This window comes from Bos grunniens, chromosome 3, assembly GCF_055505025.1.
Source record: "Bos grunniens cultivar Pamir isolate PY7600 chromosome 3, Bosgru_T2T1.0, whole genome shotgun sequence".
Taxonomy (NCBI): domain Eukaryota; kingdom Metazoa; phylum Chordata; class Mammalia; order Artiodactyla; family Bovidae; genus Bos; species Bos grunniens.
The window spans coordinates 75,149,782-75,168,606 of NC_141167.1; the positions used below are offsets into that span (position 1 = coordinate 75,149,782).

Here is an 18,825-nt window from a genome sequence, read left to right on the forward strand (position 1 = left end):
GGGAATACCAGACCACCTGACCTGCCTCTTGAAAAATTTGAATGCAGGTCAGGAGCAATAGTTAGAACTGGACATGGAACAACAGACTGGTTCCACATAGGAAAATGAGTACGTCAAAAATATATTTTCACCCTGCCTATTTAACCTATATGCAGAGTACTTCATGAGAAATGCTGGACTGGATGAAGCCCAAGCTGGAATCAAGATTGCTGGGAGAAATAGCAATAACCTCAGATATGTAGATGACACCACCCTTATGGCAGAAAGTGAAAAGGAACTGAAGTGCCTCTTGATGAAAGTGAAAGTAGAGAGAGAAAAAGTTGACTTAAAGCTCAACATTCAGAAGACTGAGATCATGGCATCAGGTCCCATCACTTCATGGCAAATAGATGGGGAAACAGTGGCAGACTTTATTTTTTTGAACTCCAAAATCACTGCATATGGTAGCTGCAGCCATGAAATTAAAACACATTTATTCCTTGGAAGGAAAGTTATGACCAACCTAGTTAGAATATTAAAAAGCAGAGACATTACTTTGCGAAAAAAGGTCCGTCTAGTCAAGGCTATGGTTTTTCCCATAGTCATGTACGGATGTGAGAATTGGACTATAAAGAAAGTTGAGCAACAAAGAATTGATGCTTTTGAATTGTGGAGTTGGAGAAAACTCTTGAGAGTCCCTTGGACTGCAAGGAGATCCAACCAGTCCATCCTAAAGGAAATCAGTCCTGAATATTCATTCGAAGGACTGATGCTGAAGCTGAAACTGCCTGATACAAAGAGCTGACTCATTTGAAAAGACCCTGATGCTGGAAATAGTAAAGGCAGGAGGAGAAGGGGACTACAGAGGATGAGACTGTTGGATGGTAACACCGATTCAATGGATGTGAGTTTGAGTAAGCTCCAGGAGTTGGTGATGGACAAGGTGGCCTGGTGTGCTGCAGTCCATGGGATTGCAAAGAGTAGGACACTACTGAGCAACTGAAGTGAACTGACTGATGCAACAGCCCACAGGCAGGTCTCTCACCATGGATTTTTATTTTAAGTTTCCATATACTTGTTGATAAGATTAAATTGTTTTAAATAATTCCAGTTTACTTTAATAAAGTATTATATATATATTCTGGCCACAAGTTATTTGTGTGTTACAAGTATTATGGATAGTTTCTCCAATTCTCTAATTTAAATTTTCATTTCCTTAACTTGCCTTTTGATGAGCAGAAGTTAATTTTGATGAAGTGCAACTATTAATTTTTTTCGAGTATGTTTTTGTATCTTAAACAATTTTCTTATCCCAAAGGATATTTACTTACATTTTTTAAATTATATAATATTTTTTTATTTTTATATCTGTGATATATTTAAAGTTACTTTTGTGTCCTGTGTGAGGTTAATATGAAGGTTCATTAAATACCTATGTATCTATATCTATATATGGTTATCCATTAATTCCAGCTCATTTATCGAAAAGTCTTTCCTTTCTCCATTGTATTGCTTTGGTGTCTTTGTCAAAAATCAACTGAGGTTATATGTGTGGTTTACTTCTAGACTTTCTATCTGTTCCATTGCTCTATTTGTCTGTCCTGACACTAAAACAGACTTGCTTGACTACTCCGGATTTATAGAAAATCTTGAAGACAGATAGATCAAATCTTCTAAGTATGTTCTTTTTCAAGATTCTTTTGGCTACTGTTGGACCTTTGAAATCCAATGCAAATTTTAGAATCAGTTTGTCAACTTCTACAAATACATGTTCTAGGATTTTGATTGGGATTGTCGTATATCTACAGATCAATTTGAAGAAAATTGCATCTTAGCATATGTCTCTATTGATATTTCTTCATTAATTTTTCTCAGCAATTCTTTATAGTTTTGTAATTTGTAGTTTTCAGTGGGTGGTTACTGCACAAATTTTAATTTGTTCCTAAGTATTTTGTAGATTTTGAATGCTATTGTAAAGGGCATTTTAAAATTTAATTTTTGGGCTGTATATATAAAAATACAATTGACTTTTGTATATTGTCTTTATCTTGTGAAACTCTGCTAAGTTCATTTATTGATTTTTAGTTCCAAAGAATAGAAAGGAGAAATAAGAAGTCCTTCTTAAATGAACAATGCCAAGAAATAGAAGAAAACAATAGAATGGGAAAGACTAGAGATCTCTTCAAAAAAACAAGATATCAGGGTATATTTCATGCAAGGATGGGCATGATAAACAACAAAGAGAGTAAGGACTTTACAGAAACAGAAGGGATTAAGAGGTGGCAAGAACACACAGAAGAACTATACAAAAAAGGTTCTCAATGACACGGATAACAATGATGGTGTGATCACTTACCTAGATCCAGACATTCTGGAGTGTGAAGTCAAGTGGGTATTAGGAAGCATTACTATGAACAAAGCAAGTGGAGGTGATGGAATTCTAGCTGAAAGCTATTTAAAATCCTAAACGATGATGCTGTTAAAGTACCACATTCAATATGTCAGCAAATTTGGAAAACTCAGCAGTGGCCATGGGACTGGAAAAGGTTAATTTTTCATTCCAATCTCAAAGAAGGGCAGTGCCAAAAAATGCTCAAGTTACCGTACAGCTGTACGTGTTTCACACGCTAGCAAGGTTATGCTCAAAATCCTTCAAGCTAGACTTCAGCAGTATGTGAATCGAAAATTCCAGATGTAGAGGCTGGGTTTGGAAAAGGCAGAGGAACCAGAGACCAAATTGCCAAGATTCCTTGGATCATAGAGAAAGCAAGAGAGTTCCAGAAAAACATCTACTTCTTCTTTATTGACTATGCTAAAGCCTTTGACTATGAGGATCAAAACAAAGTGGAAAATTCTTAAAGATATGGGAATACTACCTTACCTGCCTCCTGAGAAACCTGTGTATGTGGTTTCAAGAAGCAACAGTTGGAACTAGACATGGAACAAAGAACTGGTTCTAAACTGGGAAAGGAGTATGTCAAGGCTATTGACTGTCACCCTGCTTATTTAATTTCTATGCAGAGTACATCATGAGAAATGATAGCCTGGATGAATCACAAACTGAAATCAAGATTGCTGGGAGAAATATCAACAATCTCGGATATGCAGATGATATCATTCTAATGGCAGAAAGTGAAGAGGAACTAAAGAACCTTTTGATCAAGGTGAAAGAGGAAAGTGAAAAAGCTGGCTTAAAACTCAACATTCAAAAACTAAGATCTTGGCATCTGGTCTCATCATTTTATGGCAAACAGAAGGGGAAAAAGTGGAAGCAGTGATAGATCTTATTTTCTTGGGCTCCAAAATCATTGTGGACAGTGACTGCAGCCATGAAATTAAAAGACTCTTGCTCCTTGGAAAGAAAAGCAATGACAAACCTAGACCGCATACTAAACAGAAGAAACATCATTTTGCCAACAAAGGTCCATATAGTCAAAGATATATTTTTTCCAGTAATCCTGTATGGATGTGAGAGCTGAATCATAAAGAAGGCTACATCAGGAAGAATTCTTTTGAATTGTGCTGCAGGAGAAGACTCTTGAGAGAGTCTCTTAGATAGCGAGGAGTTCCAATAAGTCAATCTAAAGGGAATCTACCCTGAATATTCATTGAAAGGACTGATGCTGAAGTTCCAATACTTTCGCCACCTATTGCAAAGAGCTGACTCTTTGGAAAAGATTCTGATGCTGGGAAAAACTGATGTCAAAAGGAGAAGGGAGCAGTACAGGATAAGATGGTTAGATAGCATCACTGATTCAAGACATGAATTTGAGCAAACTTCGGGAGATAGTGCAGGATAGGAAAGCCTGGTGTGCTGCAGCCCATAGGATCTCAAAGAATTAGACACAACTTATTGATTGAACAAGAACAACAATAGTGTTTTTACAGGTGCTTTACAAGTTTTATGTACACAATATTACTACCTGCAAATTAAGACAGTCTTCATAGTCTTTGTTTCCAATTTAGATACCATTTATTTCTTTTTGTGTCCCTATTGCAGTAGTTAGGACCTCCAGTATAATGTTGGATATAAGTAGTGAGTGTAGACAATTATGCCTAGTTCTTGATCTTAGGGGAAGTTGATTTTTTTTCACCATTACATATAGTATGAACTATAGAGTTTTTATAAATGCTTTATCAGGTTGAGGGTTTCCACTAGATTGCTTAGGTTTTTATGATGAGTAGTTGCTAGATTTTGTCAAATGCTTTTTCTGCCTCTAAGGACTTGTATCTAGAACATATATAGAATTTCTAAAATTTAATTAAAAAATCAACCCAATTTTTAAGTAGGGGAAAGAACTGAATAGACTCTTCAGAGAAGAAGATATATGGAGGTGTAAAAAGAACACAAAGAAGTGGTGAACATCATGAATTTCCAGGGCAATAAAAATTAATATTACAGTATGGTTGTCATGTACATACACTAAAATGTCTAAAATGAAAAGGAAAGAGAATACTAAATGTTGGCTGGAATGTGGAAAAACCAAAACACCCATCTGCAGTTGTAGGAGTGTAAAATGCTGCAATCACTTTGGAAATCTGTTTGTAGGTTTCTTATAAAGCATACACATTACCTTATGATGCAGATATTACACACCTGGATTTTACTCAAGAGAAGTAAAAATTTGTATTCACAAAACCATTTATGCCTGAATGCCTATTTCAGATATATTTACAATATTGGGGAAGTGAACCTAGCCCAAATGTTGATTTGAATGAATACTCAAATTGTGGTATATTTATACAATAAAATATTATCTACCAATAAAAATGAATTGCTTTACAGCCCCCCAAACATGGATGAATCTCTGAAACACTGTATTGAGAATAACCACACAGAAAAAAGCATACATTATGGAATTCTAGTTGTATCATGCTAAAGCATATGAGCAAACTAACCTATGTTGATGGAAATTAGTGTTTGCTTCTGGTGGTAGGAAAGACAGAGAGATAATGACTGGGAAAATGTAGAAGGGAATCCAAGAGGTGTTGGCAATGTTGTGTATCTTGATAGATGCAAGGATTTTATTGGTGTATTGTTGGCCAAAACTCATCAAATGGTTTAAGATCTGTCCATTTTTATGTAAACTAAACTTCAATTTGGAAAAATGAAAAGCACAAAAAAATAAATAGCATGAAGACATAAGACTTTTAAAGTTTTTAGTAAACAGGAGATACCACTGTTATTATGAGGACTTTTGTGATAGTCATGCTTATGACATTATATATTCCTTGTGGATGCTTCGTTGTTCCCTGTATTGAAAAACATACCAGAGAGAAGTAAATAGATAGAGATCTACATACAAAGCACCACCACTACATAGCAGTAGTTTTATAAATCATATTCCTTTTGATTTTAAAAACACGAGAAGGATGCATCTGGCCATATAGATGCACACATTTTGGTTTTATCATCAAAATAAAACCTTGTATTATGAATCACTATACAAGCACCAGACAGTGTTTCTGATTTTATCCCAATGAAAGCTTTTTAATGAGTACACATTATGTTCACTTATTAATATCACTGATAGGTATTTCATCATATTTTAATACCTACTGAAAGTAATTTGGCACGTTTACTGTTTTCTTCTAAAGTGCTTGCTATTCTTGAAAGGGCCTGGCTGGAATTTTAATTATAAACTGGCTTTCTTTTTTTCTTCTAAAGAAGGACACCACAGATAGTCTGTGCAACTTAATTCTATAAACATGGAGCATTGTGCGAGGTGCTTGAAAATTCAAATATAAATGAGACATGATCTCTGTTTTCCAGAAGCTCATAATGAACTCAGTGATGGACAAGAAGTAATATAACTAGAAGATCATCTAATAACTGCAATACTGGTTATATGAACAAAGGGCTGTAGGAGAAAAGTGAAAGTGAAAGTCACTCAGTTGTGTCTCTTTGCAACCCCATGGACTATACAGTCCATGGAATTCTCCAGGCCAGAATACTGGAGTAGGTAGCCTTCCCCTTCTCCAACCCAGGGATCGAACCTAGGCATCCTGCATTGCAGGCAGATTCTTTACCAGCTGAGCCACAAGGGAAGCCCAAGAAAACTGGAGTGGGTACCCTATCCCTTCTCCAGGGAATCTTCCCAACCCAGGAATCGAACCGGGGTCTCTTCCATTGCAGGCAGATTCTTTACCAACTGAGCTATCAAAGAAGCAACTCAATTTTCCTAGAGGGAGAGGAAGACAGTCATAGATGACTTCACAAAGGAAGTGACATTTAAGATAGATAACACATTTAAGATTAAAAAAAATAAAAGAGTGATTAATATATCATTCGGCAATTCAGCTCCCATGCTGTTGCTCCTACATGATGAACATTAGGTCAGGCACTGGCACACGGTGTGGTCTAGACCCTCAAGAAGCTTATACTCCAGGTACATTTTGCCAATTCTAGAAGGAATCAAGGTCGCTCAGTTGCATACCTCATTCTTTTCACTCTGGCTTCTTTCCATCTCATTTTACTAGACTCATACACCATAAAAGACTTTTAAGTTCAAAGTTACTATTTTTCTTTTTTCATTTTTGATGTAATGGGGGAAATGATGCATGGTAAATATTGACTGTTAGTTCTACCACTTAGCTGTTTTCTTACAGCATTTATTTATTCATTCATTTACTTATTCAAACATCATTTATTAAGCCCTTACTGAGTATCAGTGGGTACCCAGGAATTGGGATACAAAGGGGAAGACTGTCTGGCAGAAGAATCAGAGATGCAGAGATTCAAATGCTGTGTGATACTGGTTGCAACTCAGATGGAAGAAGAAAAGGAGAAATTAACCCTGGTCAGAGAGGTCAGAGAATAACTCAAAGAGAAGAGGATGCTTTAATTACTCTTTAGTGAACTGGAAAGACTCCAGATGTAAAGAAGAGCAGGTGAAAATGCGCACAGACCCCAAGCAATCAGCTGTGTTGTCCTGTGTTGTTTTCTCTCAAGGGCTCTTGCTTAGGAATTCTGCTTTTATCCTAAGCACAGAAAAGTGCAGTCATTTCCTTCCATGCTTTCTGATTGTAAAATTTTGTTTTTTTCTTTTAGCATGCAATTTTTTCCATGTTTCTCAAGCAAATTATCTCAACATAATTCTTATTTTCACACCTTAAAATGCCAAATATTAGCATTTTATTTTCTAATGTCACTAAAATATATACTTCGCCTCCAACTCTAAAGAAGAATTTGTGGATAAAGATATAATCGCAGTTACATTTTCATTTAAGTATTCTTCACAACACTTTATCTAAACTACTTAAGGCGAATCGTATTTCAAAATTCAGAAACTTTTTTGGACTTTAAGAAAGAAAAATGGTACATTTACTACATTATACCTAATACCTCCAGCAAGATGCGGAGTGGCAACCTGGACTCAAACACATTAGTCTCTCTGCAGTAAACATGCAAATGTTCACTCTAAAAGGAATAAATAAAGATTATAAATAGCCTCATATCAGTTCAGGCCAGGTTTGCTGCCAAATGAGTTATGTGAAACATTTGGTTACAGAGTTTTTTTGGTTTCAGAATTGTTAATGAGAGAATGCGGACTTGTGGTTATCCTCATTTTATAGTTTGAGACACAGATTTAGAGAGATTAATTAACTCACCGGAGTTGCTTAGTTAATAAGTGACAAAGCCTCATAGAAACCCCACAGGCTTGCTCTGAACTCTGCCAGTAACCACTGTCCCACATACAGCAAGCAAACATTTCACTTTTATTGAGCTGCCAGGTTTTTGCCAGGTAAAGAGGGAATTAAGGTAACTGAGTATAAACTAAAAGGGTTTGGCTACAGATGCCCCTCCATTTTTGATGATATTGTGAATAGTCTCAACTTCCTAATCCTCACAGACATCCTCATTGCTGACTGTGGAGGAAAATGAGACTTGAGCCATGGAAACAAGGATTTGGCCACATTAGTTATGTTAGCTTTCAAGTAATTAGTATATTTAATATATTCTCCCTAATGCATGGCTTATGTATTAATTGATTAAACTTCCCAAGCAATGTTTCTTCATGTGACTTTGGAAGAGCAAGAAGTCAGGCATGGACTCTGGATGTCATGCCTTTGACAACTGTCTCTGCGTTACAATTCTTCTTGCTTACATGTCTTTGATCCAACAGCTGAACTAACTCCCTGGTTCCTCAATGGGCATGTTCAACCACTGGTCATTCAGAACCCAGTGTGCTGCTTCTCTGGATTTCCTCGCCCTATTCTCTATGTCATTTCTCTTCCAGCTCAAAATCATTTCTTACCAGCTTTCTCCTACAAAAGAAGCTGTGTTATGTCCGTCACTATCTTCTCAGTCTCTGACTGTACTCAGTTGCTATTCACTTCAGTCCTCTTGGCAACATGGATCTTTGTGTTCTTCCATCAAAATCAGGATGTTAAAATGCAGATTCCTGGACGCACCTTTGACCAGTTAAATCGGGATCTCTAGGAGTGGAGCCAGGGAATCTACACTGTCAGATGTATGCCACATGGTATTCAAGCACCATGAGTTTGAGATAACAGCTTTGTGGTGTAGAAGAGCTATGACTGCCCTTCCTATGGAATCTACTCTCATGCTTGCAGGCACAAATTTATACAACTTGCACCATAAGACCAGAGCAAACTATAAATGCCTGACTTCTTGCTCTTCCAAAGTCACATGAAGAAACATTGCTTGGGAAGTTTAATCAATTAATACGTGAGGCATGCATTAGGGAGAATATATTAAATATACTAATTACTTGAAAGATAACATGACTAATTTGGCCAAATCCTTGTTTCCATGGCTCAAGTCTCATTTTCCTCCATCTTCAAACACTGCACTGTAATTGGTTTCTTCTAAATTTCTACTCTAATTTATTCTAGCCTGACCTCTGAGTGAAAGATTAAGTAGAGTAACAATTATACTTTCCAAACAAATTTTTTTCCTGTCTAAAGAAGCCAGCTACTTCTAGCGGGGCTTTTTAAAAGCGTCTGCATCTTCTCTTATTTCCCTATAGCATGAAAACATGGTAAGAAGCAGCATCCTACTCTTTAGCTAATGAGAATATAATATGAATTACTGCCAAAGATACACACACATACATACACCAGGAAAGAACAGCTAGGAAGCCACCTGTACTGTGGACCCGGAGTGCTTTGATTCACTATTAGGAATATTAACCTAAAGGAGATAGTCACCTATTGTTTGAGTCATGTCAGCCCTCACTGGAGACTCTGGGGCATAGATCTATTTACCAGACCATCTGCTTGTTCCTCAACTTAGTGCTGAGAAATGAATTAGTAATACAATCACATAGGCAAGATCTTCCTTTTTTTTTTTTAACAAATGATAATACTGGAAATTACGCTTACAACTTTGATGAAGGCTGGGCTTACCAAAATGAAGTCTAAACCTAGATTCAAACTATCTGAAAATCAGTTTCCACTTATGTTATTGACACAAGTGTCTCCATCATTACCTATCTTTTATTTGAATATGTAAGTTTTGAAATGAGTGTGGAAGTCCTTTAGAGACAAAATGACGCAGTGCAATGCAGCCTTTTCCATTTCAGCTCTCATGATGACTGCATATATTTGAGACAATGCTTTTATAGATGGTCATAAACTATCAAAACCATCACGTCAGAAACAATTAACTGGATATGTTTACATTGCATGAGCGTAAAGTTATTTGTAAATTTTTTTTAGTTATGAACAACCTTGGGATATTGATGGTCATTGATAAAGGCATGAGCACTCACTGTCTAAATACTTTCAGACTCAGTTTATAGTAATATGATTAGTTACACTAATAATACTGCTTGGGCACAGTCTTGCTAATTATAATATTATAAATATTAATGTCACCCAGCCTTTCTGTTTGATTGCCATTCATGGAGTCATTCATCACGATATTTTCCTGGAAACCAGCAAGATTTTATTCCCCCCCCCCCTTTTATTTTTGATCACTGGACTTGCAGTCATTCATACACATTAATCTATAAGAAGCTCTTATTTTTGGCTATCTCAATGTAAATCATTATATGATGTTTCTCTTATTCTTTCTGAGTCCCTAACCATGCCATTGAAAGCACAGAACCCAGGGTTTTTGTTTTCCATTCTTTTTCATGTGACCTGTTTCAAGTTAAGATTCATTTGAATTATTAAATGCTTCCTTAAAGAATCTTTTATACTTGCCTCTCTTTTTTTAAAGTTAATTATTGATGTAGTGACAAGCTGAAAAGACTAAGAATTATAATTTTTTCCTCCCCTCATTCAGGACTCAAGAAACGTCTTCTGACAATGGTTGTCTATTTAGAATAATACAAAGGAAATACAAAGGCAAAATACTGAATGTTGTTTCAGAAAAGATTTGCTAAAATCACTGTATTATACAAAATGTAAATGTAGTGTATATTTCTCTGAAAATAGCAGTTAGAGAGAAAGTTGGGACATAACCTTTTGAGCCCAGATTTAACCACACACATAGCAGAAGCAGTTACAAAAGATACTGATTAGATTTTAATTTTAAAAACTTCATCATATTATTCAGGGCTCCAGTGATTTGATTGTCTGAAAATAGAAAGGTAATGTTATAATTTCCAGAGCTGGTTAAAGAATAAAGAAATCTCCAGCCTCCCACTGGAAAGAATGCCAGTCATCACCACAGTAAGCAAGAATTTGGAGGTATTTTATACTATAAACTTCAATCTTTTTCCTTTATGTGACCTTGTGTTATACAGGTTTCATAAAAATGTAGCTCAGAGACCTGTCATATAGTTGTAATCAAGGCTCCTTCAGAACAATTCTACTATGCAGTCACATCCAATGGGGCATCTGTGTTTCCCCTGTTAGTAGGACAGTGGGAGGGCAAACAAGACCCGAAATGGAAAATGAAAAAGCCAGAGTCCTCAAGGACAACCCAAGAGAGGTGACCACGTACCTTTCCCACAAGTTCAGCGATACAAGGGACTGGTTTCCCTTTCTGGTGACTCCTCGTGGCTGGACTCTGCCCATCCCAGTCCTGTAGTTCTTCAATGCTTTTCAGATAAAGCAAGGCTTTGAGGCCAGTGCAGTAGTCTTGGATGATAGTGAAATCCTGATTTTGAATAGCACTGCATACCTAGAAAAGGTAGAGCAACCAACAGAATGTCAATTCAGTTGCTCAGTCCTATCAGACTCTTTGTGACCCCATGGACTGCAGCACACCAGGCCTCTCTGTCCATCACCAACTTCCAGAGTTTACTCAAACTCATGTCCGTTGAATTGATGATGCCATCCAACCATCTCATCCTCTGTTGTCCCTTTCTCCTCCCACCTTCAACCTTTCCCAGCATTAGGGTCTTTTCAAATGAGTCAGTTCTTCACATCAGGTGGCCAAAGTATTGGAGTACCAGCTTCAGTCAAACCAAGAGCTAATTCTCCAAACAGACTCACTTTTCAGACAGTCAACACAATTTATTTTACATGCCAGGCACTGGTCTAAGCCTGACATGTCAGTCATTGCCTGCCGGGGATGGGAGTGTTAGGGAAGGAAAAACTGCCAAGGGGCACAGGGAAACTTTCAGGGACTATGGATACTTTCATCAGCTTGATGTGGGGACAGTCTCACAGGTATATACATATTTCAAAACATCAGACTGTATACTTTAAATATGTGTAAAGTGTTAGTTTCTCAGTTGTGTCTGACTTTGCAACCCCATGGACTGTAGCCCTCCAGGCTCCCCTGTCCATGGAATTCTCCAGGCAAGAATACTGGATTGGTTTCCATTCCCTTATCCAGGAGATCTTTCCAATACAGAGATTGCACCCAGGTATCCTGCATTGCAGGCAGATTCTTTACCATCTAAGCCACCAGGGAAACCCTATGTCATGCATAGTCAGTATGGCTGTAAAAAATTAGGTCCAATAGGTAGAATTTCCAAGGAGTTAAATTCAGCACAACCTAAGAACGGACATTTTAATCTCTCATTTGCTTTCTGTTAAGATGTACTGCTTAGAGGTACATGTCCTGGCTGGTCATGTACCTTGTTTGAAGGTGGTCATGCTGGGCTGGAGTGCTCTCATCAGTTAACTCAGCCCGCAGGTACCAATGCCTACCTCTTCAGCCTCATATATTGTTGTTCTTCTTTGTATTCACTATGCTCCAATCATCCAGGTCTTTCCTCTTTTCCTCAGATTTGCCACATTCTTTCTTTGCCTTGAGACCTCGTAAGACCTTGCTGCCTGGAAGGCCTTTGCCTTTTACACATGGCTGACCAACCCCCCAGGCTTCAGTCTCATGGGAAATATTACTTCTTCAAGGAGGCCTCTAGGAGCTCCATAAGGAGGTTAAAGCCTCCTTAACTCATAGAGTTTTGACTTCTAACTTTTGCAAGATTATTTGATTGACAGCTCCCTTCCCCGATAGACTGAAGCTTTAGGAGGGAAGAACCTATATTTATTTTGGACAACATGTTATCCCCAGGGACTAGCACAGAGTTTGTCACTTATTCTGCTCTTAATAGAGATATGTTTAATGACTGCATATGCAGGAGAGATTTTTTTTTTTTTTTTTTGCATGACCATTTGTTAGAAAATAGAGATTTAATTCTAGAGTTAAGGAAGGCTGAATCTGAGAAATTAGGATCCTTCTAAAAACAACATATTTGAGAGTCTGTTAGGATTTGAGTTAGAGCTTGAATTCAGTGGATTTAGAGAAACACTTTCAGATTGATTACTTACAAAGATAATTCTCCAATTTTTATACTACACATAGACTCCAGAAACTCATTTACAACTGCTGGTAGGACCTCTTCATCCATATGGCCCACCATCACTTAAACAGAAAATTTATCACCTAGAATTCAGTGACTCTCCACATCCATATTTCAAATCAATCCAAAGAAACAACCATCCAAACAAAAGTAAGCAAAGCAAAACTCATTTCTAGCCTATCTTTCCAGATGTTAGATTCTTAGCATATATCATAGTGCCTGGGGATAGCAGCCAATAAAGAAGCTCCAATACTTCTGGCCACCTGATGCAAAGAGCTGACTCATTGGAAAAGACCCCAATGATGAGAAATTGAGGCCAAGAGAAGGGGGCGACGAGGATGAGATGGTTGGATGGTATCACAGACTCAATGGACATGAGTTTGAGCAAACTCAGGGAGATAGTGATGGACAGAGAAGGCTGGCGTGCTGCAGTTCGTGGGGTTGCAAAGAATCGTATATTACTTAGCGACTGAATAACAACAACAATGAAAACTCATGTCATATGTGAATGTAGATGAGGAAATACCTGAAAATAGAAGGACAAACCATATTCTACTTCAAGGTCTCTTAAAGCCTTCTGGGTGTTTAATTAATATATTTCATTACAATCCTCATGCCTAGCACACCACCAAATACTTAGCTGTTGCTAGGCTGGTTGAGAAAATTTACTGAAAACATACTGAGAGGTTCTAGAATAGGGAATGGGAAATAGATAGAAACAGAGAAAGGGCAAGAAGAATGTATACCTAGCAGTTCTCAGCAAAGAGTGGTAGTCATTTCACTATGTACATATAAAAAGGCCAAATGTGGGATTCTGGGAATAGAAGCATTTAAAATGAAGGCTTAAGGAAGACAATGAAGGACACTCAGAAGAGACACAAGACAGATGTCAAATGCTGCACGAAGAGTCAATAATATCAGAGGTGAAGAGGTATCATTAAATTTGTCAATCAAAAGACATTAGCATTTATGGTGGATAATTTCTACAATAGGGCAGAAGCGTGTTAGGATGAATTGAGGAGTCGATGAGGATTGAGGAACTGAAGATATGAAGATGGAATGATCTGATGAGAAGTTTGGCTCATGTAAGAAAAAGAGCAGAGCTAGTGGTATAAGTAGGAGAATTTTGTGTACTATTTTTATAAGGATGAAAATGGCTATGTTTTAAGGGAATGTGGCCATTTTATATTTCAGAATAAAACAGAATGGCTACTGTATATTAAATTTCTGTCAAACTTGGTTGAATGATGATGTGGTAAGAATAAAACAATGCAATATATAACATGAGGTAGGCTCTTATGATGGGCCACATACTCTGTTCAACACTTTTTAATGTATTATATCATGAAGTCCTCAAAATAACACTGAGAGGTAGGTTTAATTTTTAGCCCTAATTTACAGATGAGGCAAGTGAGATGCAGAGACATTAACTGACTTGTCCCAGGCAGGCCACATGGTTAGAAAGTGGATTATACTACATAATTCATGACCATGCAGGCTAAGGTGACTTAGGTGGAGACATTCACAGCAGAAAAACTCTTTTCATATAATGAAAATTATTTTTTCCATGAACCAAAACCATGCATATATATTTTAAATGGTCAATTATCTTCAACCCAAATATAACTATTGTTTTGAAAAACTGATCTAGTAGATAAAAATTGTCAATGTCTTCATGTTTTACTTCTTACTTGTATAGTATGAGTAAAAACAACAAGCCAAAACCAAAAGCAGAAATAAAAACCTTTCATTTCCTATTGTGAAGGGCTGTATGTTACTACAATGTAGGAAAGAACATTGAATAACTAAATACAGACAAGAATATTTTCTAGGAAGTCCATTTATATCACATAAAAAACCTGTTTCTCAGGAGGAACAATTTAAGCATTAATTAGGCCTGTTATAATTTTCTTAGAGTTGTTTTCTTTTCAGAACAATGATAAAGAACATCATTATAATCTCCTCCACAGGATTTTTTTTAAACTGTAAAAGTCAACTGACACTTTACTTAATCTTCTTTGTTCTGTGAGATTCTATTTTTTTTTTTGTAGTATATGCTAATGGATACACTTTTACTATAGTCTTAAAACATTTACCCATATGAACATAAGAGATCAGATTTTGAAAATCACATCATGTCATGTAATTTATAGGATGTTCACGATTGCTGTGAAAACCTGCTGCTGAAAGGACTCTAAAAAGGACTCTGGCCACTTTGCAATGCATGAATAGTCAAGTTTAGCCTTAGTCCTCCCTAACTTTCCTGGTGAGGAGATACAGAAGCCACTACTTCCCTTAATCCACAATTTGTATAGAGTGGACTCAATCAAGTGGTGCCAGAGTGACCAGAGTGACTTGTGTATTTTAACTATGGAAGATCATATGGTGCTAAAGACTAAAAAGACTTCCTCTTTTTCCCACCCTCTTGTATGCTCTTTATTCTACTGTCCTTACATAATTGGGAGCTGCATTGAGCAGGTGAGGAGGACATAGGACTTGAAGAGGGAGGAGAGACTACCGGCTGGTGACTGAACATGGCTGGGATGGGGTGCTATGCGGGAAGCCCTGGACCCCACCATCAGGGTCAGAGGGGACCCCTTCAGACATGTTTCATCATAAAGCAACTGTCACACTATAATATACTTTCCGAAAATAATTTAACTTTTTTCCCCATAAGATTAAACATTAATTTTCTGAAAGAATTTCTGATAATAGAAGCTTTTAGATTGCTATCTCTTTGAAAAATAATATATATATACACACACACACACACACACACACACACATATTATCAGAGGGTCTTATTAAACTGTAAATTCTGTTTCTGTAGGTTTGGAGTGAGTTCCAAGTTCCAAGTTTCTGCCTTTGTGACAAGCTTCCAGGTGGTGCTAAGGTTGCCGACTACATTTAGAATAACAAAGATTTAAGCACTGGTGGGGATGAATCTCTTATCTTAGAAATGCCTTCTGCAAAGTAAATTTCTTCCAGACAAATAATTTCCTGCTTTTTATTATCAGACTGCAATATTTTGGCCCTTTAAAGCTCTACTTACAATAATGTTATATGTGAAAACACAAGAGTAGTTTTCTGATGAAGTAGTAAGTCCATGGGATTTGATGCTCAGAAAACGGATTTGCTCAGAAAGGTGCCTTGTTCTTCCCTAACCTGCACTGAGGGTTTTATCTCTATCTCAAAGGTAAATGGTTCCTTTTAAAACTCCAAACATGTAGCTGCTATTCCTAAATGGGTGTATTTTATATGACATCTCTTAATTGTTTGTTTAACAGCTCTGATTAGGACTCTTAATAGCTGTTAACATGTTTGCTCAGTATAATTTGTAAGTTCTTTATGGTGAAGGCTGGTTTATCTTTCTTCGCAGCAGGGCATCAGGTGCCATTATAAGGATCATTGCCACCATTAATTATTTCCATGAGCGTGAATCTCCCTACAGTGAGCTGTTCTAAATAGGGGCCCTTGATTCTCAGCAGGGCCAGCTGTATGCAGAGGCTGAGTTTGTGGTGACCCCCTGTGCAGCATGATTTGAGGTGTGCCATAAAGTTCCCATGGCCACCAAACGGTCCCCTCCAGAGGTCTGACACAGTGCCCTGAATTTTCACTTTAGGTGAAGACACATTTAACAGGAGTCTGTCTATGCAAAGCAACTGTAAAAATACCTGGGAGGTGACAGAGGGTTGCTGGGTGCTACTCCTTTCTCATTATTTTTCATTAAATGAGATTAACTATATTAGTAGTAAATTACCTATTTATGATGGTCTATATCAATAACCTCAGATATGCAGATGATACCACCCTTATGGCAGAAAGTGAAGAGGAACTAAAAAGCCTCTTGATGAAAGTGAAAGTGGAGAGTGAAAAAGTGGGCTTAAAGCTCAACATTCAGAAAACTAAGATCATGGCATTCGGTCCCATCACTTCATGGGAAATAGATGGGGACACAGTGGAAACAGTGTCAGATTTATTTTTCTGGGCTCCAAAATCACTGCAGATGGTGACTGCAGCCATGAAATTAAAAGACACTTACTCCTTGGAAGGAAAGTTATGATTAACCTAGATAGCATATTCAAAAGCAGAGACATTACTTTGCCAACAAATGTTTGTTTAGTCAAGGCTATGGTTTTTCCTGTGGTCATGTATGGATGTGAGAGTTGGACTGTGAAGAAAGCTGAGCACTGAAGAACTGATGCTTTTGAACTGTGGTGTTGGAGAAGACTCTTGTGAGTCCCTTGGACTGCAAGGAGATCCAACCAGTCCATTCTGAAGGAGATCAGCCCTGGGATTTCTTTGGAAGGAATGATGCTAAAGCTGAAACTCCAGTACTTTGGCCACCTCATGCGAAGAGTTGACTCATTGGAAAAGACTCTGATGCTGGGAGGGATTGGGGGCAGGAGAAGGGGACGACAGAGGATGAGATGGCTGGATGGCATCACTGACTCGATGGACATGAGTCTGAGTGAACTCCGGGAGTTGGTGATGGACAAGGAGGCCTGGCGTGCTGCGATTCATGGTGTCACAAAGAGTCGGACACAACTGAGTGACTGATCTGATATTTTTAAAATCTCCTTCACATACATTGAGAGAAATTCTCAATACTCAACGCAAAGCTACAAATTAGGCAGATGAGAGGATAGTATCAATATTTGTGCTTTAACAATGGAAAGAGCTTGAACTTGAAAAACTATTTCTTAAAATCTAATCAAGTGGGTTTTATGCCACATCAAGTAGTATAGCCTAGGGGTTAAGCATATGCCTGTAGAAGTTTGGCAGAATTGGGTTTAAACTACATCTTAGCTGCCTAAGTATGTGCAACTTTCTTCACTTAAAAATGGAGATTAAATACTATGCACATGGGAGAGTAAAAGGTAACATATTTAAGTACATAAACTAGTGAAAGTGAAAGTGAAGTCGCTCAGTCGTGTCCAACTCTGCGACCCCATGGATGGTAGCCTACCAGGCTCCTCCCTCCATGGGATTCTCCAGGCAAGAGTACTGGAGTGGGTTGCCATTGCCTTCTCCAGGGGATCTTCCTGACCCAGGGATTGAATCTGGGTCTCCCATGTTGCAGGCAGATGCTTTAATCTCTGAGCCAGTAGCCAGCAGTTTGTAAGCTAGACTGGCACCAAAAATAAATTTCATAACATGTATAAATCATCATAGCATGAATTAGGCAGAATATAATTTTTTAAATCTGTATTTTTGTGGTCTAATGCAGTAAAAGGTCATGGATATTTTTTTTTTTTTTTGCATTAAGCAATAATTTCAGGAAAAGCTTAGGTCTTGTCAAAAGACATGTCTGAGACCCAGTTAAGTCCTTCAGTAGCTGTGTGACTGAAACTAGTCTTTGAGCTTTTTGAGTCCTCCTCTCCCACCTTCCAATTTGAAAACAGTAGATAATGGTATCTTATTCATCACTGTGAGGATGAAATTACCTCATAAAGGTGGAACTACTGTGGAAATTGTAGTATTATTTAGACAGACTGGTATTAAACTCCACAGTTTTCATCAAGTAATCTAGAAGTTAAAGGGCTTGGTGGAGGTCAAAATGGAAACTTTTGCCTGTAAAGAAAAAGCCAAAGTCCTTGAAATGTAAAAGACAACGTACTAGAAAACTAGCAAACAGAATTCAAACTGGATTAAAAATACTAATCTCAGGCAACTAATTTGGCAAAGAAGAGTTCTAGAGAAGTATGACATGTGAGGCTGGCATGGGTTTTAGTGTAGCTGAGTAGCACAACTTTCAAATGATATTTTGAAATGTGACAAGATTTTTAAAATAGGGATCTTAAAGTATTAGACATAATTCAGATAAACCCATAATCATAACGATTCCTTTTCATTATTACCACACAGATGGACAAACTACACTCCAGGTCTCAGAAATGTGTGCCACCACACTGCAAAATATACGATTACAATTTAAGTCCAAAGTAGTCTCAAAGTTTCTGTAAATTCATTAGTAAGAGGAGTACTGGAGAGTGATTACATTTAAGTAAAAATGGAATTATGCTGCAATGCTTAACACATACCAAAATATACTAATAACAGAGTCTTATGTGGTTGGAGGAAATTCAAGAATATTCCCATTAAACAAACCATC

The 18,825-nt window shown here is 37.5% G+C and overlaps 1 protein-coding gene across 1 annotated transcript in view; it reads right to left on the minus strand.

Moving 5' to 3' along the window:
- The window catches only part of DPYD (dihydropyrimidine dehydrogenase), a 927,694-nt gene that overhangs the window by 129,557 nt on the left and 779,312 nt on the right, over positions 1-18,825 (minus strand). The window contains exon 20 of the mRNA XM_086391370.1: positions 10,898-11,077. Within this exon, the coding sequence (XP_086247496.1) occupies positions 10,898-11,077 (180 nt within the window). The remainder of the gene's footprint in view (positions 1-10,897; positions 11,078-18,825) is intronic.